The sequence below is a fragment of the Pelobates fuscus genome, chromosome 5 (assembly GCF_036172605.1).
Source record: "Pelobates fuscus isolate aPelFus1 chromosome 5, aPelFus1.pri, whole genome shotgun sequence".
NCBI classification, from domain to species: Eukaryota; Metazoa; Chordata; class Amphibia; order Anura; family Pelobatidae; genus Pelobates; species Pelobates fuscus.
In genome coordinates, this window is record NC_086321.1 from 302,764,089 (window position 1) to 302,789,323 (window position 25,235).

Sequence of the window (25,235 nt, forward strand, 5' to 3'; positions counted from 1 at the left end):
ACCTAAATATTCTGTTTAATACTGCGCCTCCACCATGAGCTAATTAAAATGTTTGGAGAAATAGAAGTATGGAAAGAAGAAAACAAAATAAGGATGTGACTGAGGTTATTATGCATTATCCAGCACACACTGTTACTCTCACGTTTGCTTCCTTCCGCCCAAGCTATCACGCTGACCCTGTGCCCCCTCCCCGACTCTTTATTACCGATCGCGGTGCAGTTTGACCCAACTCAGTTCCCTTCACGCTGTCGCAGCGTGTTGACGTCAGCGAGCGTCATCTCCCGGGTAGCGGAAAATGGCGGAGGCTCTACAGGAACCCGGGCGGTACTTCTGTCACAACTGCTCGGCTGAGATCAGCCCCCGGTTCCCGGTGAGACAGAGGGGATATCCTGGTAGTAGAATAAGAGGTCAGGGTGGATAAGAGGTTGAAAGCCCCAGTAACCATGCTGTCTGGGTTGTCATTGAGTTTCACGTCAAGATGCTCGGTGGAATGGGCTAATCTCCTGGTAATGGTAAAAACGGAGAAGGGAGTGATCTACGGTGTGGAAGCCAGTTTGCCCTTTAATTTCGGTGTGTCACACCAACCAACTTCCCAACTAAAACGGACAATGTCTAAAGTGATGGCTAGTAATATGTACAGTTCTTAAGGTGCACAAGATAAATAAACTGCCTATCTGGGAAAGCACTATCATATTTTAGAGAAGGGGTAGGCAAAGCAAGTGTTTTTTAGATTCCACCCACTGTAAGGTAAATCTTTTCTATATACAATGTTGCTACCTAATAATATGCAGTACAAACAGACTATAAATTACAAATTGACCTGCTTATAGCACACCTCCCAAGTGCCCCTGTTTAGTAACAGTTCCTATTTTGTGCTCAAGTCCCTTATTTCCTCTTTGTAGGAGCTCCTGTTTGAATAACATCTCTACAGCAATAATAGTTACTACCGGTAATAGTTATTAACGTGTACGTGTCATTAAATAGACTGTCAGTGACTGGGGTCTTTGCTTATTTTTTGGAGGGGGGAAAAAAAAACTAAAAGATGACTGCTCCACTGGGCATCTGTTAAGTGCAGGGGAAAGTGAGTTTTTATTTGCCTGAAGCTGTCCCGTAGACGCAAGAGTACAACACTTAGGTCATTGTTGGCGATTGCAGGATCCTCCATTGATAATACGCACCCCCATCATCTTTGGAAATGTACTTTAACAAAGGAGTTCATACTTTCTCTTAATATATCTCTTGAATGCACAGTCATTGTAATTCCTTAAGATTTAATCTTTCTCAAACACTTGTTATGGAGGTGTAGTGAGGGAGCAACTTTAAACCACAATAAAAGTGTGTGGAAATCTTTCTGTGTAAACAAGATACATTGTTCTTGTTCTAAATGTGCATTTTTGTTGCATAAGTTATTAGAGACGAAAAGTGTTTTAAACGACGCTGGACGTCCTCACGCTATCAATGAGGACCTCCAGCATCGCCGGATTCCCCATAGGAAAGCATTAAAGGTCTAATGCGTGCACGGCCATTGCCACGCATGAGCATTAGGTCTCACCCGCCGCCTGACGTTGGCAGGGGTGGAGCGTGGGCAGAGCCTGACCCAGCGCCGAGGGACATGGTGCTGGGTTCAGGTAAGTCACTGCAGTGCCAGGAAAACTGATGTCTTCCTGGCACCGGAGAGTCCCTTATACCTGCATGGTAGCTAGTTTCCCTTCAATAACCCTTCCTGAACTTCAAACTGCTACTCTTGTTCCCACATGTAATCTCTTTTCTTATTTTACACCTTTAAGCGCTGACTGCCTTCTTTCATGCTGCACACTTTTCCAGTCCATACATTAAAGGTACACAAATGTGGAATACAAATGTGTATTCCTTACACTATATTGTCCTACCTGCCTTTCAGATGTCGGTCCCATGCTGCCAGATTTAAAAATGAGTTTACTTACCCACCATCATCACAGACAATCTGATTGAAATAGTGGGGTTTTACCATTTTAGCTAAGTGCCTCTAGTGGTGTCACTAGATGCAGATTAACCACACACTGTGAACATTACAACAGATGTTTTCAGGTGGATGGAACATGGCACCCAGACCACTTAATTGAGTTAAAGTGGTCTGGGTTCATATGGTGTTACTTTAACTATTTCCATGTAACTACTTATCTCCCACTTTTTTTTTTTGTTTTGTTTTTTTGGATACCTAAACTGAACTCCATCCTTCCTTCCCCATGTGAGGATCCCCAAGGCAACTGTAGTCCATCAGTTAAAGCCAATGGATGCCATCCAGAATTTGGCAACATTTAGGTTTTTGGAGCATGAAATGCAAAATCTGGACATTGTGTTTAATGTCTGGATTTTGTAGTCCAACTGGCCACACATGAAACAAGGTTATTTGGATTTCAGTAAAGACCTGGCAATATAGTAATGTAAGAGTTGGTAAGTAATACACAATTTATTCAGATATTAGTAGTGACTGTATACTGTTTGTAAATTAATTTTGGTCTGTGTATGTTTAATAAGGATATTTTAGGCGATTGATGTTTGTGGTGCCTTCTAGTTGTTTTTCTGCTCTTACAGTATACATATAATTTTAGAGTACTTCTATTTATTTTTAAAATGTTTCATTATTTGCACTTTTTAGTTACAGCTGTGCAATTTCAATAGTCTAGTGATTATCATGAAATATGCCCTGCATCATCTTTAAAACCAGTCAGGATGACCCAAGACACTGCACAATGCTTATGTGAGCATGCATACATTTATACTGACTGACACAGGATGGTGATGTCCGTAATCTGGCCTATTGAAACTGTTGATTACCAGACAGTGATGGTTTCTCATTCCCTTTGGTGTGCCTTGAGTTCCAATGATCTGGATTTATTTACCCATTTTTCATTCACTTTACCCAGTCTTCTAGTTAAATTATATCCAGCTTCTTAAAGACCAGTGAAACACCTTCAATTCTTTACTGACTTATAATGTGTCTTGTAGAAAACTGTCCTATGCTATACTAAAGGATTTCTTGACATGAATTGAAACTATAACAATTGGAATACACATCTCTATTCCTAACACTTTAGTGCTTCCATCCCTAGTTGTATTATGGTGCCACTACTTCGTCATTTGCCATAAAAAAAAGGAAAAGGTTTACTTTTTCCAGTTCCGATGGTCACTCTGCAATGCTCACCTCATCTTCCCACAACATAATTGATGAGGCATGGTCTCCTCCGAGATGGTCCAAAAGAAATTGCTGCACACATTAAATTTCCCTAATAGGCAAGCATTGTATATAATGCTTTCCAATGTACTTCCACCTCACCGTTTGAGTTTTTTCAGTATGACAGACAATAGAGGTGGATTTTTAACCATGCAGTGTAAAAAAAACGTTTCACATTGCAGTGTTAAAAGTACTTGGATGTCTATTGTAACCGTGGGCGGTTCCCTTATTTACCTCTATAATGTCTTAAAGCATAGAACTTAGCAGGGCTAACCATACAGATATCTTCGCCATAATGTTATATAGTTAGTAAGAGATCCTCTATTTAACATATGTAAATAATTGAGAATACAATATAAAATAAGGATTGTCTTGGAAGCAATAGTTTTGTCTTTTAGATATTTATTATATAAAAATATAAATATAGACATATCAAATCCATTATAGCAGAGTTTATAAGATGAAATTAAATGCTTGCAAATATCATTAATAGGTTAACATACCCTTCTGAACATGTCATCATGTCAGCCTCTCAGTCATTTTAAGATGGAGCAGCGTCTGTCTCCAAGTCTCTCCTCTGTTTCTTAACATTTTAAAAGTACACTTATTTATACCTTAAGTGTCATCATTTTAGAGTCACCATAGTTCATATATGAAAAAGTAACTTGTCTACTTTTAAATCAATTTAGGACCTCCCTTAATTTGGCAAAGATACAAGGCCATAACTAAAGGGTGTATACGTCATGGAAATTTTCCTGACTTAGTTCAAGATGGCATCTTAAAGTCTGAATAGCTTATCTGTTGTTTATACTAAGACGTAAGTGCACAGTCGTGGGAGATTCCCGGATTTGGGGAAGTTCCATTAACTTGGGGTTACCACAGTATATTGTGTACTGAAAGAGTCGTAGTATAGCCTTGAAGCTTGTTTATGCATTATTGTTATTGTAATTCGTCTGGGACAAAATGGCGCAAACATATTATGCACTGAGGTTATTGCTTAAAGAAACATCTATGAAAAACAATATGTTCCATTTCTAACACCTTGTCAGTTTGCAATATCTCTTAAAGACAAAGTACACAGTTTAAGAAATACAACATTTCATTCTAAAACGTGTAATATTTGCATTTGCCCATAACACTATAGTGTCCTTTTAAAGAGGCTCACTCACCCCAACCCCCCCCTTTCCCCCATACACTAGACTAGAGGAACTTAAGGATGGATAGGCGACACTTGGTTTGCCTAAACGACGCTATGCATGAGGACTTCCAGCGTCACTGGAATCCCCATAGGAATGCATTGACAGATTGGGAAGCTATAGTGCCAGGACAACAGGGTTGTTTTCCTGGCACTATAGTTTTCCTTTAAAGATAAGTCTTGTAGGATCCACCATAGATATCACTAATATAGAATCCTGGCAGATGAAGCGCCAGTAGCCTGAATAGGATTCCCTGAATGGACATAGTGTCGCTATTAGGGGCAGCTTTAGGTAAGTAAAAAACTATTTTCCTCTTCACCTGGGCCATTGCACAGTACCAAGTTTATGACAGATGTTTTAAAGGGACACCACAGAAACCCAGACCACTTAATCTGGCCAATCTGAGATTTCTCTGAAACTGCTATGTTTACAGCAGAAAAGGTTAATCCGAGAGGGACCTGGCACCCAGACCACTTCATTAAGCTGAAGTGGTCTGGGTGCCTATAGTGGGTCTTTAATGGTAAATTTGCAATGAGATTAAGTGGTCTGGGCTTCTGTGGTGTCCCTTTAAAACATGTCTGTCATAATCTGGGGTCTTTGTATATTTGGATATACGATGGTGCTGTGCAATGGCCCAGGTTAAGAGGAAAATAGGTTTACTTACCTAAAGCTGCCCCTGGTCCTTTAACAACAGAAAGCCTGGAGTGAATGATTCTACTCACCACAACATGCAATAAGCTGTAGTTGTTCTGGGGAATATATAGTGTCCCTTTAATAAGAAGCAGGGAGGGGGGACTAAATAACCCTTTAATAACCCTTTCCCAGCCACGGAAGTTAAAGGGTTATGGCGACCACCATTACCACATCTGCTTTTTGAAGTGGTCATGGTGGTTGGATTCAATATGCAGTGTTTCTTCTTAAATAATGAATAATGTCCAATAGGGAATTATTCATTCGAAAAAAACAAAAAAAGTTATAAGAGTTGGAGTAACCCTTAAAGCTCACAGGGAGATTTTTTTGGTAAAAAGATTTCCTAGTTTTTTTTTTAAAGGGTTAGTCTGACCACCAAGATCACTTCTGTTTTTAGACCTTGTCCTGGTGGTAGGCGTCAGTATATGCCGTGTTCGAGCTAGTTGTACCCCCTGCACACATGACTTTAACAGCATGGAACTCCAGTCTGCCAAATGAAAATTCTGTCTAAAATACGTCTCAGTGCGCACTGCACGCTTGCAACAGATGTATTAAGATTTCACTTGGAGGGAAAAGGGAAAAAATAGGCAGAGAATTCCACCTTGTTATTGTTCATACTGTAAAGATTATTTTCCTCTGCTGTAAGCAAAACTGCCTTTCAGTCTCAAGGGTGACCTCTTGTCATGACTAGGCTAGCACATAGTGATTTGTACTAACCTTGTATATGTTTGTATAATATTATCATATCCCCTCTGAGGTGTGTTTTTTTTTTTTTCTTCATACCTGTTTTCTATCCTTCTTACTAGTTTTGTATTATTGTCAAAAATTGCACTGCATTTTAAAGCTGGGGTCTCACCATTGATTTATAAAGAGGCAAAATTTATTTTTGATCACTTGCTGCACTCTCAAGTTTCATGAAGGGAAATGTTTTTTTTTTTCTTTTTTTTAAATTTGTATTGACTGTGCCACAACCACATTCGGTACAAAAATGGGGAAAAAAGGAAAAATTAGGCAAGTTTTTAGGTAGATATTCATATGCACCAAGTTTTAAAACAAGTCGCCACAAATACATGTATTGGATATTATAATTTTTTTGTGCTTACAGCCGGTCTGTCTTGGATTGTAGGTGCACGATTGCAGAGGTTTATTTGCATAGTTCAGTTTGTTAGGCTGCCATCACAAATCCCCTTAAAAACTATTTTGTAGGGCACCAGGCACTCACTCATAGACATGCACAAAATGCAGAGATGCATTTGCACACACTCACACACAAATGTACACCGCTAGATCGTTCCCCGCGTGTCTGGTAGCTCCTTTTTATGTTCATGGCACGTAGGAAGTGCACAAGTCTCTAGAGGAGGTCTTGGGAGGTGCATCTATGATTAAGCAGGCATGGAGTCTGCACACATCAATTGAACGCACTCCCTGGTGATGTTTACGTTACATTGATTGTGCTAATGCCAACTTTTATATTTTAGGAGCATGTTTAAGCTGTGCATACCTGTCAGACAGCAAGGGTGCATGTCTGCAGGAATACTGCATCACCAGCCCTGCGCCCCCCCCCCCACCCCCAACAGTTCTTTAACCCCTTAAGGACCAAACTTCTGTAATAAAAGGGAATCATGTCCTTAAGGGGTTAAAGTAAGGAATATTCCTGTTATTTTACCCTATAGCACAGCTATTTTCTTCTTTCACAAGATATGTTTTGCAGATGTCTAGACCTGTCTCCCAAGATAAGATGGACAGACCAGATAAACCTGTTACCACAAATCCAAGACTTAAATGGACACTATAGTCACCAAAATAAGTTTTAGCTTAATGAAACAGTGTTTGTGTATAGATCATGCCCCTGAAATCTAACTACTCAATTCTCTACCATTTATGAGTTAAATCACTTTTTTCTTTAATGCAGCCCTTGCCACACCTCCCCTGGCTGTGACTGACACAGCCTGCATAAGATAAAATTTGTTTAATTTTCAATCCGATACTAATTGTCTTAATCTCCTGCGCTGTAAATTTAACTTTAATCACACACAGGAGGGTCCTGCATGTCTTGCAAGCTATTAATAAAGCAGGAGTTAAGATTGTTTAAATTAAACAGAATTTGCAGTAAATGATGTGTGAACATTAGATGAAACTTTACAGGAAGTGTTTAGGAAGGCTATGTAAATCACAAGCCGGAAGGTGTGACTAGAACTGCATAATGTCTAAAGGGCAGAGAATTGAGCAGTGAGACTGCAGGGGCATAATCTATACACAAAAACTGCTTCATTAAGCCAAAGTTCTTTTGGTCACTATTAGGGATCGACCAATGGTTTTTTTTTTTTTTTTTAGAGCCGATAATCTGTGAACTTTCAGGCCAATAACCGTTAACTTGCCGATATTCTGCACATTAACCATTTTGAAAAAATAAAAACCTTTCTAAAGGTAAAGGCACAAAATATACATGCCACATGTAGTGGACGCAGTGTGCTTAGACAGGGGAGCTGTGTGTGTGGGTGTAGTGGATGCAGTGAATGAAGTGTGTGTGTGTGTGTGTATATATATATATTGCAGTGTGTTTGTAATTTGTGTATATAATGAATGCAGATTATGTGTGTTTATAGTTTGTGTAGTGTGTATGTATAATGCAGAGTTTGTGTGTTTGTGTAGTGTGTGTATAATGCAGAGTGTGTTTGTGTAAAATCGGGGGAGGGGGGTTTCTATTCCTTTTTTTTTTTTTTTAAATATAAATTTAAATGTTTTATTTATTTTTTTTTAGTCCCCTCTCCCTGCTTCTTACCAGGGAGGGGGGATATAGTATTCTCTGGTGGCATGGACTGTGCAGTGGGGGCCCAGCAGCAAGTGCTTACTTACCTTCCAGTAGCTCCCTTCAGCTCCCCTGTCAAAATCTTGCAGCCTGTTTGGACAGGGAGCTGCTGGAAAGGTAAGAAAGCACTTGCTGCGCCCCCCTCCCCTTCCCCCTCCCCCCCCCCCCCCCCCCCCCCCCCCCCACGACCTCCGGGCTTGTAATAGGCCCAGAGGTCCTGGTATGTAATATCGGTATCGTTATTGGATGATACCAATCTTGCCGAAAATACAGAATATTGGTCGATAATATCGGCCAGACCGATAATCGGTCGATCCCTAGTCACTACAGTGTCCCTATTGGGCACCCTGCAAAACCAAGCATCTAGCTTGTATTGACTGCGCCACCCCCCCCTGCCGGATGGCTGTAAGAAAAATACTTTTAACCAATGCTCAACTTAATCCTTGGAAAGAGCTAAACAAAAGGAGATGCATACATTTCATAACAGGTTCCAGGAAAACCTCTCCCAGACTTCTGAGGCATTTAAAGAAACTGACACTAAATCCAGAGATTCTACATCGGTCTGGAACAGAGCCAGCAAAGGAAAAAAAGATAGGTTCTCTTTACCTTCTAACTAGTTGTCAGGCGAATACTCTCACACCGCTTGGTAAGATGTATAGAGCCTGGAGTCAACTTCCGATTTTTTTTTTTTTTTTTTTTTTTTTTTTTTTTGTGTTCTGGATGAGGAATTAAACAAGTTTGTTAACCCCTTAGTGACCAGACCGTGTTACAATTTTCTTACCGTTAAGGACCAGGGCTCTTTTTATTTCTGCGGTGTTTGTGTTTAGCCGTAATTTTACTCTTACTCATTTACTGTACCCACACGTTATATAGTTTTTCTCACCATTAAATGGTCTTTCTAAAGATACCATTATTTTCTTCATATCTTATAATTTACTATAAAAAAAATGATAAAATATGCTAAAATGTAAAAAAGAAAAACACCTTTTCTAACTTTGACCCCCAAAATCTGTTACGCATCTACAACCGCCAAAAAACACCCCCGCTAAATAGTTTCTAAATTTTGTCCTGAGTTTAGAAATTCCCAATGTTAACATGTTTTTATTTTTTATTTTTTTTTTTTTTTTGCAAATCATAGGGCAATAAGTACAAGTAGCACTTTCCAAGCCATTTTTTTTTTTTTTTTTTTTTTTTTATGAACGCAAGTTACATTGTAACACTGATATCTGTCAGGAATCCCTAAATCACCCTTCACATGTATATATTTTTAAAAGTCATGTAACAATTTTACCACCAATCTATGCCAAAAAAAATAAAAATGATTTTCTTCACACATAACAATTTAAGAATAAATCTACTGAGAACTTTAAGGGGAACTTTAAGGGTTACTGTCAAAGAACACCCCAATATGTGTTCAGTAACATCTCCTGAGTACAGTGATACCACCCATGTATAGGTGTGTTGGGTTTCCCTGGGGGTTAAAAGACTTTATTTGGAGGGTGCACATTCCAGTTTTCCAACTTGGAATTTTCACAGCTGGTCATGCACCCATTTTTGAAGCTGGCCAATGTAACTTACCCCCATCAAACCATATATGTTTTAAAAGTATACACGGTACTGTCTAGAGTATTTTAACACTTTTAATGCACTATTGATTTAAAAAAAATATATATACCGTATTTATCGGCGTATAACACGCACCTCATTTTTAGAAAGAAATTCCAGGAAATTTCCCCCCTCCCATAGTATCCCCCCCCCCCTCATCCCATAGTATTCTCCCCCCCTCCCCTCCCATAGTGTACTTCCCCCCCCTCCCCTCCCATAGTGTACTTCCCCCCCTCCCCTCCCATAGTGTACTTCCCCCCCTCCCATAGTGTACTTCCCCCCCCTCCCATAGTGTACTTCCCCCCCCTCCCATAGTGTACTTCCCCCCCTCCCATAGTGTACTTCCCCCCCTCCCATAGTGTACTTCCCCCCCCTCCCATAGTGTACCTCCCCTCCCATAGTGTACTTCCCCCCCCCTCCCCTCCCATAGTGTACTTCCCCCCCCTCCCCTCCCATAGTGTACTTCCCCCCCCTCCCCTCCCATAGTGTACTTCCCCCCCCTCCCCTCCCATAGTGTACTTCCCCCCCCCTCCCCTCCCATAGTGTACTTCCCCCCCCTCCCCTCCCATAGTGTACTTCCCCCCCCCCTCCCCTCCCATAGTGTACTTCCCCCCTCCCCTCCCCTCCCCTCCCATAGTGTACTTCCCCCCTCCCCTCCCCTCCCATAGTGTACTTCCCCCCTCCCCTCCCCTCCCCTCCCATAGTGTACTTCCCCTCCCATAATTACTTACCTGTCCTGAAGCGTGGGCCGGCTTCACAGCTTGCACTGCGGTACAGGAACTTTAATTTCATGTTCCGGTTTCCGGCGGGACTGAAAGGAAGTGTGCACACTATTGTGCACACTTCCTTTCAGTCCCGCCGGAAACCGGAACATGAAATTAAAGTTCCTGTACCGCGGTGCAAGCTGTGAAGCCGGCCCACGCTTCAGGACAGGTAAGTAATTATGGGATATCGGCGTATAACACGCACCCACGATTTTTCCCCTATTTTCAGGGGAAAAAAGTGCGTGTTATACGCCGATAAATACGGTATATATATACAAAATAAATGTGTGTAATCTCGTTCTAACTATATTTTAAAATGAATATATAGATTGATATCAAAATACACGTAGAACGAAATATATATTGTATGTATGTGTAATATATATATATATATATATATATATATATATATATATATATATATATATATATATTTATTCGCGCTAAAGTGCAGAAATCAGTTATTCTGCAGATTATCTAGGTAATGTGCGGATTAACTAGGGTGATCTGTTTAAGTGCCGAAAACTGTTTAATTTCTCAAATTACCTAGATAATCTGCACATTACCTACTAGGCACTCGTTAAAGTGAAAAGCAAAAATAAGATCTTGGCTGGAACAACAGCAATGTTCCTGTACGCTTAAATTAACATAATGTTATTTATCAACAAAGAAGCAAGTTAATACAATAAAACAAGAATCAATTCTGAACATTGCAATGTATACAATTGAGAGAGATGGGAGCATTGCTCACATGGGTTGTAATACCCTCCATTGCTCTGTAGGGATATTTCTCTGGTGAATTGTGACATGGGGGGGAGATGGAGAAAGATAGAATAACAGTTCTGGGACTGTCTCACCAGATGCAGGAGCGTTGGCAGGTATCTCCTCATTTGATAGTCATTCCGGACAATTTGTGATTTTGTTGCTGCACTTTAACGATACCGAAGCCGGTAATGTGCACATTACCTAGTTAAAATGCGGAAAACTCTTGATTCCGCACTTTAACGGAGCAAATCAGGTCATCTGCAGATTAGCTAGGTAATGTGCACATTAATGGATTTCGAGCTTTATCGGTTATGTATGTATGTATGTATGTAATCTACATATATATTTATGTAATGATTTTACATAATTAGGACATTTTATGAATTACAATTTGTGGGACCTGCCTGACAACCCAGGCCGAAAGTCCAGGGAATTTAATTTGCTGGCACTATATTTAACCCTGTAACTTTCCAAGACACCATAAAACCTGTTCATGGGGGTACTGTTTTACTCGGAGGACTTCGCTGAATACAAATATTATTGTTTCAAAACCGTAAAATATATTACAACGATGATATCGTCTGTGAAAGTGAAATTTTATTTTTTTGCATTTTTCACACACAAATGGCACTTACACGGACAATATAATTGAGGTGATACGTTTTACTGTTTTGAAACACTAATATTTGTATTCAGTGAAGTCTCCTGAGTATTACAGTACCCCTTGTACAGGTTTTATGTGTTTTCAAAAGTAAGAGTCAAATATAAGGCTTGCGTTTCATTTTTTTCACATTGAAATTCGCCAGATTGGTTACGTTGCCTTTGAGACCGTATGGTACCCCAGGAATGAAAATGATGGCATACCGTTTGCAATAGTAGACGACCCAAGGTATTGCAAATGGCGTATGTCCAGTATTTTTTGGTAGCCAAAATTGGCGCAGGATTTTATCGAAGTCTCCCCGTCTAGATTCACGTTTAACCAACTCAAGACCACAGAAACGTATATTTTGAGATGAACCATCGTGATGTTCCTTGAGATGTCTAGAAATAGGGGTCTCTAAACGATTTCTAGTACATCTCACATGTTCTTTTATACGTTCCTTAAAGGGTCGGAACGTCTTCCCCACGTACATCAATTTACAGCTGCATGTGAGGAGATAGACCACCCCTGCGGAGTTGCAATTAAAGAAATGTAGAATCTGAAAAGATTGTTTGCCCTCACTGTCACTGACGTTCTTTGAATCCTTTAGAATAAATTTACAAGCTACGCATCTTCCGCATTTGAAAGTGCCCACTGGGATTTGCCGCCCCAGCCAGGTAGTCTGCAGATTTTGTTTACAAGAGAAATGGCTGGGAGACAGAATATCACGGAGGTTTTTGCCCCTCCTGGCTGTGATCTTGACTTGTGGACCAAGTACTTCTTTCAAGTGTGTATCTTTAAGAAGGATGGGCCAGAATTTTTGGAGAGACTCTTTTACTTTGTTTCAGCCAGTATCAAATGTACCTATCATCCTGATGGTTTTAGTCGTATTGGGTTTGAAGTTGGATGTATCTGACAGGAGGTCTGCCCTATCCGTCAAAAGTGCCCTTTTGTAAGCTCTTTTTAGGCACTTATTCGGGTAGCCCTTTTCTTTGAATTGTTGTCGCAAAGATTTAGCTTTGATTTGGAAATCCCCTAGGTCTGAACAGTTCCGACGTAGCCTGAGATATTGGCCAGTTTTCAAGCTTATCTATAGAAAAACATTGTATTCATAGCTTTTATATGAACTGCTGCATCATGCGGCCATTTTACTCCGTCAGTGCAGCGGAAGCGCCTCTAGTGGCTGTCAGTATGATAGCTACTAGAGGTATTTTTTCCTCTCGTATAGTGGCAGTACTGCAAACAAGTGGGTTGTGCCTTCTGCTGTGGGCAAAAATATCCACCCAAAATTTACATATTTAATGGAAATCCCGTCTGCAGCCCTTATAGTCCCTGTACCTCCAAGGTTCCACAGTTCTTCTTCTTGTCCCGGCACAGGCTACTCAGAAATCAGAAAAAGACCCAGGCCAGTTGTTGTATCTATTGAAACTTTCCTATGAATTTCTTTCAGATGATTCTGAGATACTTAGATAATCTGCTCGGATAATGGGCTTATCCTCGGTGTCCAGAAGAGCCTTGTGGCTCAGAATATGGACTGCTTTAAAATCTGCTTTATGTGAACTAAATTTTTAGAGGGCAACAAATTATCTGGCATTCCTCTGGAAGAAATAAGTAAACAGATGTCTTAAACCAAAAAAGCATCGCCTCAGGATTCCAGATATCCCATAATATCTCGGTTCACTAGACTGCGTTCCTTTCGCTACCAAGAGGGAGGTCTTTTTCGGTTCTTTACTCAGAAATAGGAGATGACATAATTTTTTTTTATAAAGACCATATCAGAGGGATACAGAATGGTTTTTCAACGGTGCCAAACCAGTTTTTGTTTCTTCTTTCAAAATATCCATCACAAAAGAAAGCAGAAGCCATGCTTCTTTTACGCAAGGGCGTTCTAGAAAAAGTACCAGATATCAAGAATTCCAGGGGGTTTACTCTCGCTTATTTTTAGTTTGGACGCCAGACAAGTCCTATCCTAGACCTCAAAGATGTCAAAGCATGCTGCATCCCTTATCAGAGGTTCTGTATGAAAAATATTTTCAGTCACACACATCCTGCAGAAGGGGGAGTTTATGCCAAAGTTAGACTTGAAGGATGCCTATCTCCATGTTCCAATGTCTGTATTTTCTCTAAAGGTTTGCAATACTAGCGGGAAAAAGATTCTACACTTTCAGTTCAAGGCCCGGCCTTTCATCGGCCCCTCTTATCTCTACAAAGTTCTGGGTTCCTCTAGCAATGGGATGTGCAAAAGCAGAAATAATACCTTTTCATTGCAACATTCTTGCGGAATGGTCAAGAAAAAGGGAAGACTTGGGTTCAGTAATCTGCCTGTCAAAAACAGTAAGAAAACTAAATTGGTGGAAAAATGCAAACAACCTTTCCAGAGGCCTTTTCATTCGAACAGAAAAGATGGATTACCATCACAACAGATGCCTCCCAAACTGGTTGGGGTGCCCATGTGGATTCATAGTTCACTTAGGGGAAATGGACTTCGAAAGAAGCAAAAGAGTCCTCCAACTTCAGAGAGATGAAGGCAGTAATGAATGCTCTGGTAGCTTTCAGTCCTGTCATTGCAGACCAAGCCGTAAGGATTTAATCTGACCACCACAGTTGATTACTTAAACTGTCAAGGAGGCACAAAGGTAAAATCTCTGCAGGAGCTGTGCTACCATATCATGTCTTTGGCACAGACCGAAGTAAACTCACTCTCAACCCATATCAGAGTTACTCAGAACATCAGCGCAGACGACCTCAGCAGACAACGTTAGTCTCTAAAACCCCAGATGTTCTTGAGATTGGTAATCTGATTCGGGTTACCAGACCGATCTCATGGCCACAAGAAAAAAACAGAAAAGTACCATGCTTTGCTTCTATCCAGGCACAGGATTTTCCAGACTTCCTAGTCTGCTTGTCCCTTACCTGGAACTACAACATGCAACATGTTTTCCCTCCAGTATCCTCCAGGATAATTCTAAAGATCCGCTGGGACAAAGCCCATCTGGCCAAACTGTTTTTCTGAAATGGAGCGTATGGCAATTTCACGCTGGGTTCTTCCAATATCAGACAACGTTATAGAGAATATGGATCTTCCAGTAGAGACCCCTGGAAATGTTCAAACTGATCGCATGGCTGCTGCAAGGATGATCATCTGTGAGTAAGGGCTTTCAGACAATTTGAGTGAGGTGGTTCTGGCATCTGTCCGTTCATCCACGACTAAGGTTTATCGTTGGATTTAAATAAAGTTCCTGAACTGGTGTGTTCTGAAAGGCTGCTGTCCAGATGATCCCTCTATTCCTGATGATCTGTCTTTCCTGCAGGATGGATTTCTAACTGGTCAGGTGTATCAACACTTAACACTTAAAGTCCAGATTTCAGCGTTTAGTCACTTCCTTGAGCGTGATCTAGCTTCCGACCTTCTTATCGGCAACGGTCTTCTTAGTGGCTATTACTTCCTCAAAGAGAATAGGAGAACTGCAGAATTTTTCTAGAGCTTGAGTTGACCATATTCCACCAAGATAAGGTGGTCTTGCAACCCAGGCCTGGCTTTTTACCTAAAGTTATTTAACCCCTTAAGGACACCTGACGTGTGACATGTCATGATTCCCTTTTATTCCAGAAGTTTGGTCCTTAGGGGGTTAAAGGAAATCTATGGACCATCCTATTGTTTTTCCTTTCTGCTAGTCTGTTTTCAGAGGCAGAAAGAAAATGCCATCTTCCAGATGTTAAGAGCATTAGAAATCTATCTTCAGAGATCTTAAGACTTTAGAATCTCAGATCACCTCTGTCACATTTCAAGACTCTTGTAAAGGTAGAGAAGCCTCCAGACCTTCAATCGACAGGTGGCTAACAGAAGATATTAAGCTGGCATATGAAACACGTTGTGTTCCTCTCAATCTTCCAATAAAAGCACACTCCACGAGGGCAATGGCTACTTCCTGGGCAGAAAGATCTACAGCTTCTCCAGAAGACCTCTGTAAGACGGCTACTCGGTCTTCATTCCATACCTTCATTAAGCAATACAGGCTGGATATATTCTCTTCCTCTGAAGCTGGTTTTGGCGAAAGGTGCTCCATGCAGTGGCCTACTGAATTCCCACCCTATTTTGTTGGTTATCTTGCTATATCCCACTTGTTTGCAGTACTGCCACTATACGAGAGAAAAAAGCAGCCATTTCACTTGCCGTAAATTCCTTTTTCCTAAGTATAGTGGCAGTACTGCCGTTTCCCTCCTTGTTTTTGTATGTATTAAATTATATCGCCGCATATGGTCTCGGTTTGATTCTTTTAATGACTGGGGAACCTTGGAGATACAGGGATTATAAGGGCAGCAGGCAATTAAATATTACAATTTGGGGGGGGGGGGGGGGGAACTTCTTGTCCATTCCAGAAGGCATAACTCCCATGTTTGTAGTACTGCCACTATACTAAGGAAAAAGTAATTTATGTAGGGTTGCCATCTGGCCGGCATTTTACCGGCACAGCTGGTATTTGATACACTGTGGCTGGTGCCAGTATTGCAAAAATACAGTCTATACAATTGCCGGTATTTTTCTTTGAAGAGAATTTTCTGCAATATCGGCACCAGCCACCAGGGTGTGCAGTGCTCTCAGGACATACTAAGAAAACTCATTGGTGCTTGGCTGTGTGGAGAGGGCTGAGATGGGATGTCACAGCTTGTCCCTGCCCTCTCCACTGATAGTCCGCATGGGAGGAGCAAGAGCTGCAGGTCAAGGAGATGGAGGCATGGCAGTATGAGCTGTGTCTTGAACAGGTCCGTGTGTTCAGAAGCTACACGTTAAGACGACACACTACTACTTACACACTCATACAGACAGTACATACACACACTGCCTCACATCTGCAATGCTATACACACAAAGTACAAACATTGTAAGTAGTTTATTAGTAAATTTGCGAATTTTCTGCTTCCAAATGTTCTCATGCTTTTATGTACGTTGTGCTCTGTGATGTCATGCAAATTAGAATGGGCGGTATTTTTTTTTTTTCCAAAAAAGGTGGCAAACCTAAATTTACGGTAAGTAAAATTACTGTTTCACATTAACATGTTATCCTATCATGGTAAACATTGCTCTTTCCGTAAAATGTTTTTAAATCTTTCTTGGTGACATACCAAGCTTACCATAAGGGGAACTTCTGGTGGCTGCCTGAAATCACAGAAGGCAAAGGAGGTGCAGAAAGAAGGTATACTTGGTCTTAATTAAGATTTACGTTTTTTTTTCTTCTCTCCATTCATTTAAGTGAGGGGCTAGTGATATAAATGAAGGAAAGCCATTAAAAGACAAATATATGTATTAATACATGTTTGTGTGTGTATCTTTCTTTCTCCCTCTCCCTCTCAGCACAACAATGGGTAGTTCATCCATATTCCTAGTTAGCCAGGAACCTAATTTAAAAGAAAAGTGTACATCCCTCCTATCTTCCCACCTTCAGTCTTTTTGTTGATGTCCTATCAATGATGTCACTAGAGAACAGTTGTTTTTTTGTTTTAATTTATAAGGCTATTTTCTTTTTCTTTTTGTCTTACCCTTTGCCACGAGGGAGTACAGCCTCTTTTCCTTGGGATGATTCAGAATATGGCCCTGTGCAAAGGTGTCCATGTCCATATGACCCTAAGCATTGCAGGCCATTACATATAACCCCGCTCCTATCCACAGATAATTCATTTTGGCTTTATTAACTTTTACTAGAATGGTCTAATAAAATAATGGTTTATCTGGTTGATTTTGCTTTGTTTTTGTTTTGTTTTTTTGTGTTTTTTTTTTGCCCAACAATCCTGCCCTTGTTACTGTTGGCAGTCATTTCTGCTATTTAGTTAACTTGTATTACTCTTTTCTAGTGTGTGTTTTTTCCACTATTCCATACTAATTCTTCTTGACACCTCTGCTGCCTTTGACACTGTTGTTCTCCTTCTTCAAACTCTTCAATCACTCAGTTTCTGACACTGTCCTTTCGTGGTTTTCCTCCTATCTCTCCCAACGCTCATTCAGTGTCTCCTTTTCTAATGATACCTCCTCCCTTTGTCCTGTCTCTGGAGTCCCCCAAGGCTCTGTCCTTGGTCCCCTTCTATTTTCTCTTTATACTACCTTTCTTGGCAAACTTATTACCTCATTTGGATTCTACTACCACCTGTACGCTGATGACACTCAGATATATCTCTCCTCCCCAGACCTCTCCCCCTGCTGTCCTGCAACGTGTCACTGCTTGCCTTTCTTCCATCTCTGACTAGATGTCCTCCCGCTTTCTGAAACTCAATCTCTCTAAAACTGAGCTCCTTGTCTTTCCTCTTCCTAATACTGATCCTCCTCCTTTTGTGCTCCCTTCAATTTAGTGGTACCCACATCAATTCATCCTTGCAAGCACGCTGTCTTGGTGTTATACTTGATTCTTGCCTCACCTTTGAGCCTCACATCCAGTCTGTTACCAAATCCTGTAGATTCCACCTAAAAATATAGCCTGCATCTGCCCCTTTCTTACACAGAATACTACTAATGACCTTGTCCATGCTCTGGTAATCTCTTGCATGGAATTCTTTTTTTTTTTTTTTTTTTCTTTTTTTTTTGTAGTGCATATCAAGAGTAACATACAAGCCTGAGGTGCCCCGATGGCACTCCTCAAGCAAATTTATAACATTTGTAACAATAGGGTAAACAGATATGCATGCAGTGTTTTTAAATTTTAGTCAAGAATGTTAAGATAAGGGTGTTACAAGCTAGCACATGAGGTTCATATATCACAACATGGCGATTTTCATGGTTAATAAACCTGTTCTGGTAGGATTTATCAGTAATTTAATAGTAAAAAGAAAAAACCCTGAGTAGCAGTCAAAGCTGTAGATCTGGAGAGATGGCTTAGTCTGGATAAGATTATCATGCAAATTATGTTCAAGGCAGGCTTGTTACGCCCCGACCGTAACACAATCCCAGATTACAAACTACATGTTAAAACAGTATCATGACTTAGTTTTCTTGTATCGTTTTTTTAGTTAATGTAGTTGAATAAATACTGGTCGGTTATGGCTATGGTAATTGGATATAAAGCAGTGCTTAGTCTTGCGAGGCTGGCTAAACTAAGTTTAGTTGTTGGACTACGCTTTTCCATTAATATAATAATTGAGTACATTTTTATAACTGCCTTTTTATATATTCATGATGAACATGCTATTTTTATTTACTTGTGATATGACTAATAAGACAAAGGAAACTAGAATAATTAGAGGAAACAAATAACAAGGAAAAAATCATGGTCTGTGTGTCTGTGAGCTATGGGGTTTCCAGTCTTAGTTGAAGTTCAGGTTGTGGCTGCATCGGTCGGTAACTCGGCTGGCCGCCTGGGGACAAATTCCGGAGCATTAGCAGTGGCCCAGTTTGAAGCGTGTTTGGGGCTCGATGGAGGCTTAGACAAGTTAGGCATGTCCAAGGGGAGGTCTAGATGCCTCAGGGCCTCCGTTGCCTCCTGTAGGGACCGAATGATGTACATGTCGCGTTTGGTGACCTGCAGGGTGTGTGCAGGGCCCCAGCGGTACTTCAATTGGTGCGTTCGCAGATGGGTGGTAAAAGGCGGCAGAGCTCTCCTCCACAAGAGTGTGGCTCCAGAGAGATCTGAATAGAACTCGAGGGTCATTTCTTCGAAAAGGTAGGTTGGGTGTTCTCTGGCAGCTGTCAGGACGGCGATTCTGTCCCTCTGGGTCTGGAATTGTAGGATCACGTCCCTTGTAGCTGGGGCTATAGCAGACTTTGGAATGCGGAAGTGGCTGGGGCTGTAGCAGACTTTGGAATGCGGAACATGCCCTCCATCGTCACTGCCTTGGCAGACTTCGGGGACCACAATGCTGTGATGAGCCTGCGTGCAAAGTGAGGCAGCTCTGCATCATGTATATCGTCCTTAACGCCCCTGATCTTTAGGTGTTTCAAGCGGCGTTTGTCTTCCATCGTGGCGAGTTTAAACTCAGTCACTGCTGTTTGAGCTTCCTAATTGCATGCTGCAGCTCCTTTATTTGGCAGTCGTGGGTTTCTATGGCAGTCCCCATGACTCTGAGCCTGCCACCTGGGCCCTGTAAGGCCTCCCGGATTGAAGCCACATCGGCTGCGATTTTTTTTTTTTTGTGATTGGTGGCTGCAGTGGCTGGGCGGAGGGGTCATCTCCTCTGCTTCATCTGACGTTTCATCATAAAGGTCTGTGCATCCGCCATGTATGGACGCCATTTTGGAGCTAGTTGCGCCCCGGGCCTGCCACCAGAGTTCGTCGATGTGAAAGTCCATTCTGGGTTTATCAGGGTTGAGTTTCTTAGTTTTTCGCCCCATTTTGGTTCTAGTGTGCTTTGGGGTCCCCACGGGGAGGGTTTAACCCGTATGTGGGGGCTGAAAATGTATTTTTTTGGTTCTAGTGGCCTGGAGCTCCTTTCGCCATGCGACCATCCACTTCAGTAGTCAAGCGCCGCCCCCTCACATGGCATTTAGTAAACCTCTCCTAATTGGTCTTCCCAAAAGCCATATTGCCCCTTACAGTCTGTAATGAATGCTGACGCCAGACTGATTTTCCTCTCCAGTTGGTCCTCTCACACCTCACCCCTCTGTCAGTCCTTAAATTAGCTTTCTGTATCCAATATGAGTCAATTCAAAGTACTGATCCATACCTATTATTATTATTATTATTATTATTATTATTATTATTATTATTATTATTATTATTATTATTATTATTATTATTATTATTATTGCCATTTATATAGCGACAACAGATTCCATAGCGCTTTACAATATTATGAGAGGGGGATTTAACTATAAATAGGACATATAAAGCATTGAACAATTCTAGCCCTCCCACATCTCTTCACTGATGGATAGGCCTTTTCTCAGTCTCTCTGCTTTGCCCATGACCTTCTCCTTTCTGCTGCTCGCACACATACAGCCAACTTACGCTTGCAGGACTTCTCCCGGGCGGCTCCCTTCCTATGGAATAGCCTGCTTACCATCATCAGACTATCTTCAATCTTTTAAGAAGTGCCTTAAAACCTCTCTCTTCTGGGAGGTTTATGGCATCCCAGAGTAACCTCTACCTCACATACCTGTCCCTTGCTCTCTCCTCCAGCTCTGCTTCACTCCCACCCTTTTTAATTGCCATCTCCTGCCCTATTGTTTTTTTTTACCCAACTTCCTATAGACTGTAAGCTCGTTGCAGCAGGGTCCTCTTCAAACGATCATTCCTGTAAGTTTCTTGTATTTCTTATTTATTGTTAAATCTCCTCATTTTATGAAACTGTAAAGCGCTACGGAATCTGACGCTATATAAATGCCAATAATAATAATAAAAGATTATAGATATTCTACAAAGATGATGTCTACTAGCGTTCTGCAGACTTTTCAGATGACATAATGGCCAGGGGACAAAGAAAAAAAAAGAAGCTTTGCATCAAAAAGAAGGGGTAAAGGTCCCAAATGCAGAAAGTACAAACCTATTATATTACACCAAAAAGGTCTCAATGGGATGGACACTTATCCTGGATCTCCAGAGACTTAATGGATTCCTAAACATTTGCAAGTTCAAGATGGAATCTACAATTCATCATAAAAGCAGTCTTCCCAGGGCAGTGGTTGATTTTTCTATAGAGTTACAAGACATTAATATTCATGTTCCAATTGCTCCTCAACATCAAATGTTTCTCAGATATTCCTTAGAGGAAGGGCATTTCAAATTCAGAGGCCTTCCTTCTGGTCTCAACACACAGCACCTTAAACTTTTTTCCCAAATCTGTGTGGTTATTATAGCAGATTTAAGCAAAAAGGGCACTGCCAACTTTCACTATTTGAACAATATCTTGGTCCTGGCAGACAAAAAGAATACTCTAAAAGACCATGGATGGTTTGGCATTCAGTTCCTGCTGTAACATGAACTTCTCAGGCCATGTAATATCTGGGTGTCCTTTTCAACACTGTTCTCCTCTTGCAAGAGAGTGTAAAAAGACTTTTATAACGCAGGTCAATGGAATGTTGGTTGTCAGAGAAACCCTATTAGGTTCTGTGTCTTCCACCATAGGACTGACAAGGTGGGGGCAATTGAGGATGAGGACCTTTTCAAAAGAATTTCCTGTGCCAGTGCAGGTCAGGGAATCTTCTTCAGCCTATCAGGATTCGATCCCATGTTCATCAATTCTTGACATGGTGGTTACAAAATAAATTCTTGTTCCGGAGTTATCCCTTAGACTGTGGTGGCCAGTCACTGGGGTTGGCCAGCGTATCTTCAGAATCATGTACAATGGAAGTGGACAATATCTGCAAACAATACCCCTTCATATCTTCTGAAACTGCTGGCTGTCAACAGAACCCTAAAGCATTTTCAACATCAACTACTACACAAATTTGGTGAAATTCAGAACCGCCACTGCGATGGCATGTGTCAATCGTGATTTAAAAAAATCATGAGGTTAATTAAACCATCATTTAAAAATCGATGAGGTTAATTAAACCTCTGATGTCCTGGGCACAACAGCACCTTTCGGGTCTGGTAGCAATTTATCTTCCAGAAATACATAACATGGTGGTGGATATTCTCAGTTGAGTGGTGATAAATCCAGGGGAATGGTGCCTATTGGATGAAGTCTGAGGATAACCGAAGAGAGCTTTGGCATTCCTCAGGTGGATCTAATGGTAACTTGCAGCAACAGGAAAGTCCACAGGTTCTACTCAAGAAGTATTGATCCACAAGCTCTAGGAAGAGACGCTCTGTCTTGCAAATTGCAATTTATCCTGAGATATATGAATTTTCACTCACTCATCTGCTCTTAAGGCAGGAACCAGTATCCATTATCCTAATAGCTACATATTGGCCTCGCAGGCCACGGTTTCCCCTTCTTCTGAGCCTCTGCATGGAACCTCCATGTGATCTCCCAAGAATTACATCCCTCCATTAGGGTCCTGTGCTTCATCCAGATCCATCTTACGTCAGCCTGAAGGATTTTCCCTCCACACGGAATAATTTACAGCAGTGATTCCCAAACCAGTCCTCATTGCACCCCAACAGTCCAGGTTTTGTCAGTATCTCCATTAATATAAACAAGGGAAATTCATAAATCCTGTATTGTTGGTGGGGACTTGCTTGGGGACCACTGATCTACAGTATACAGGTCCCCATTTATAACCTCAATGAGCTGATTACTGCCAGTGACTGGAATAACCTGTAGTTGTAAATTCCTGTCCTAATGTGTTTTACACCCCACCTCCTATAGAATGTAAGCTCGTTTGAGCAGGGTCCTCTTCAACCTATTGTTCCTGTAAGTTTATTTGTAATTGTCCTATTTATAGTTAAATCCCCCTCTCATAATATTGTAAAGCGCTACGGAATCTGTTGGCGCTATATAAATGGCAATAATAAATAAATAAATAGTTTCTACAAAACCTTTTGCAGGGACAGTGCTTGCTACAAGTTTAACATCACTCCTACAAAAAAAAACGGTAAATGGCAATCAAGACCTTTTTCTTCAATATGAAAGAGACCTCTAAATGCCATGTAGAACAAGCCATATTTAGCTATTCAGATATTATATACAGTATAGTGATACATTTTGAGCATCTCATAACGCAGACTACAATATATCTAATTGCACAAATAAGCAGCTTAAAATGTTGGTGACCAGTTTCCTTTTATGCAAGTAGAATTTTATATACTGATGTCATAAAATTGCTAGTCAATACAGAGATTAAAAGCTAAAGGAATTCCTCCTAATCTAGCACGACAGCCAAAAACGGCTGAACACTAGCTGTTACATGATGCAGGGTAACTCCATGAGCTGCTGTTTCTGAAAATAAAATTATATAAATGGAATTACTTTTTCTATAAAAGTTACAGCAAGTTTATTCCTTGATAAAATCAGAGGAGATTTAGTATTGCAATTTGTTGTCTAAATTCTGTGCATCAATCAAAGTTGGCTTATGAGTCTTTCAGGAATGTTAACCTAAACAATTCTGCAGTTATTTCCATGAATGCAATACAAACAAATGGATGTCCTTGGATCTTCTGAAACAGGAGAGGCTTAGCAATATAGTTCCTCTCATTAAAACTCTGCACTGCTCCAATAAAATTCTACTCAATGAGCAGTGTTTAATCTGTATCAGTTTAACTGTGTTATAGTAGAGGAGGCACCTCTAGAGGCTCAGGAAGACCACCACTACACCCTGTTGCAAATTATATTTTTCTCATTTACCTAAATTATTGATGTAAATAACAGTCAGCTTAATTCTCATGTTATCAACTATTAAGAGTACAATTCAAATTTTATTGTACAAACCTCCTAATAAGTGTTTTTTTGTTTTTTTTTTAAACCTAAACTTACAATGCACTGTTCCAAATTATTACGCACAGGAAGTTTCAAAACACTTTATAGGTTGTAAAGAACGGAAAATTATCATTTGTTGTGTTTGCAGCATATTTACTGAAATACAAAGCTATTTCAATCAAACTTATAACAACATTTAAACTTTTTAAACATTTTAATAGGTCACGTTATTTTTAACATAGGACCCCTTATTTGATAGCAACTTCACAAGTCTTGCATCCATTGAACTTGTGAGTTTTTGGACAGTTTCTGCTTGAATCTGTTTGCAAGATGTCAGAATAGCCTCCCAGAGCTGCTGTTTGGATGTAAACTGCCTCCCACCCTCATAGATTTTTTTGCTTGAGGATGCTCCAAAGGTTCTCAATAGGATGGAGGCCACACCATGACTTTCTCTCCTTTTATCCCCATAGCAGCCATTGATGCAGAGGTATTCTTTGCAGCATGGGATGGTGCATTGACATGCATGAAGAAGATTTTATTACGGAAAGCATAGTTCTTCCTTCTGTACCAGGGAAGAAAGTGGTCAGTCAGAAACTCCACATACTTTGCAGAGGTCATCTTTACACCTTCAGGGACCCTAAAGGGGCCAACCAGCTCTCTTCCCATGATTCTGGCCCAAACCATCACTGGAAATATGTCTACACAGCATAGGCAGGCTTTAGCAATGTTAAATGTTATGTTTTCTCCCAGCTTGTATACACATAGTACATCTTTGAGGTACACCATCTCAAACAGTTACTGCTAATATGATATCTGTGCCTCTACACTATGACTCATACAGCACAGCAAAATAGAATAGACAACTAATAGTCAGTATACCTCATAATATATTAGTTCATCTTCTTTTATCAACCTATTTATCTGTTTGGTTAAGCATGTTTAAAAATAACAAAAATTGTGCGTACTCTCATGCCACTGTCAAACTGTTGTGAACCGCTGTTGTGGCGACCGCTAAACCTACTGTAATCACCCACACAACAAAAATAAAGAATTAAAAAAAAAAAAAAAAGTTTGAAGCCATATTCATTTGTAAATCTTAATTATATGTTGTGAAAGAACCTACTTAAACGCTTGTTAGCTGGAACAAGCCACACTATCTTTTTGGTACTGCAGTTGAAGCTTCCACAATAAATCTTACTGTTTCTGCTATGTTTCCAGTTTAGGAGGGGATAAGCATTTTATTCTTCAATATCATGTGACACCATAACTC

General features: G+C 40.6%; 1 protein-coding gene across 1 annotated transcript in view; it reads left to right on the plus strand.

Annotated features, from left to right (window-relative positions):
- Nucleotides 1-238: 238 nt before the first annotated feature.
- The window catches only part of RNF126 (ring finger protein 126), a 75,985-nt gene continuing 50,988 nt past the window's right edge, over nt 239-25,235 (plus strand). Inside the window, exon 1 of the mRNA XM_063457336.1 lies at nt 239-370. Within this exon, the coding sequence (XP_063313406.1) occupies nt 296-370 (75 nt within the window). The 5' untranslated portion in view covers nt 239-295. The remainder of the gene's footprint in view (nt 371-25,235) is intronic.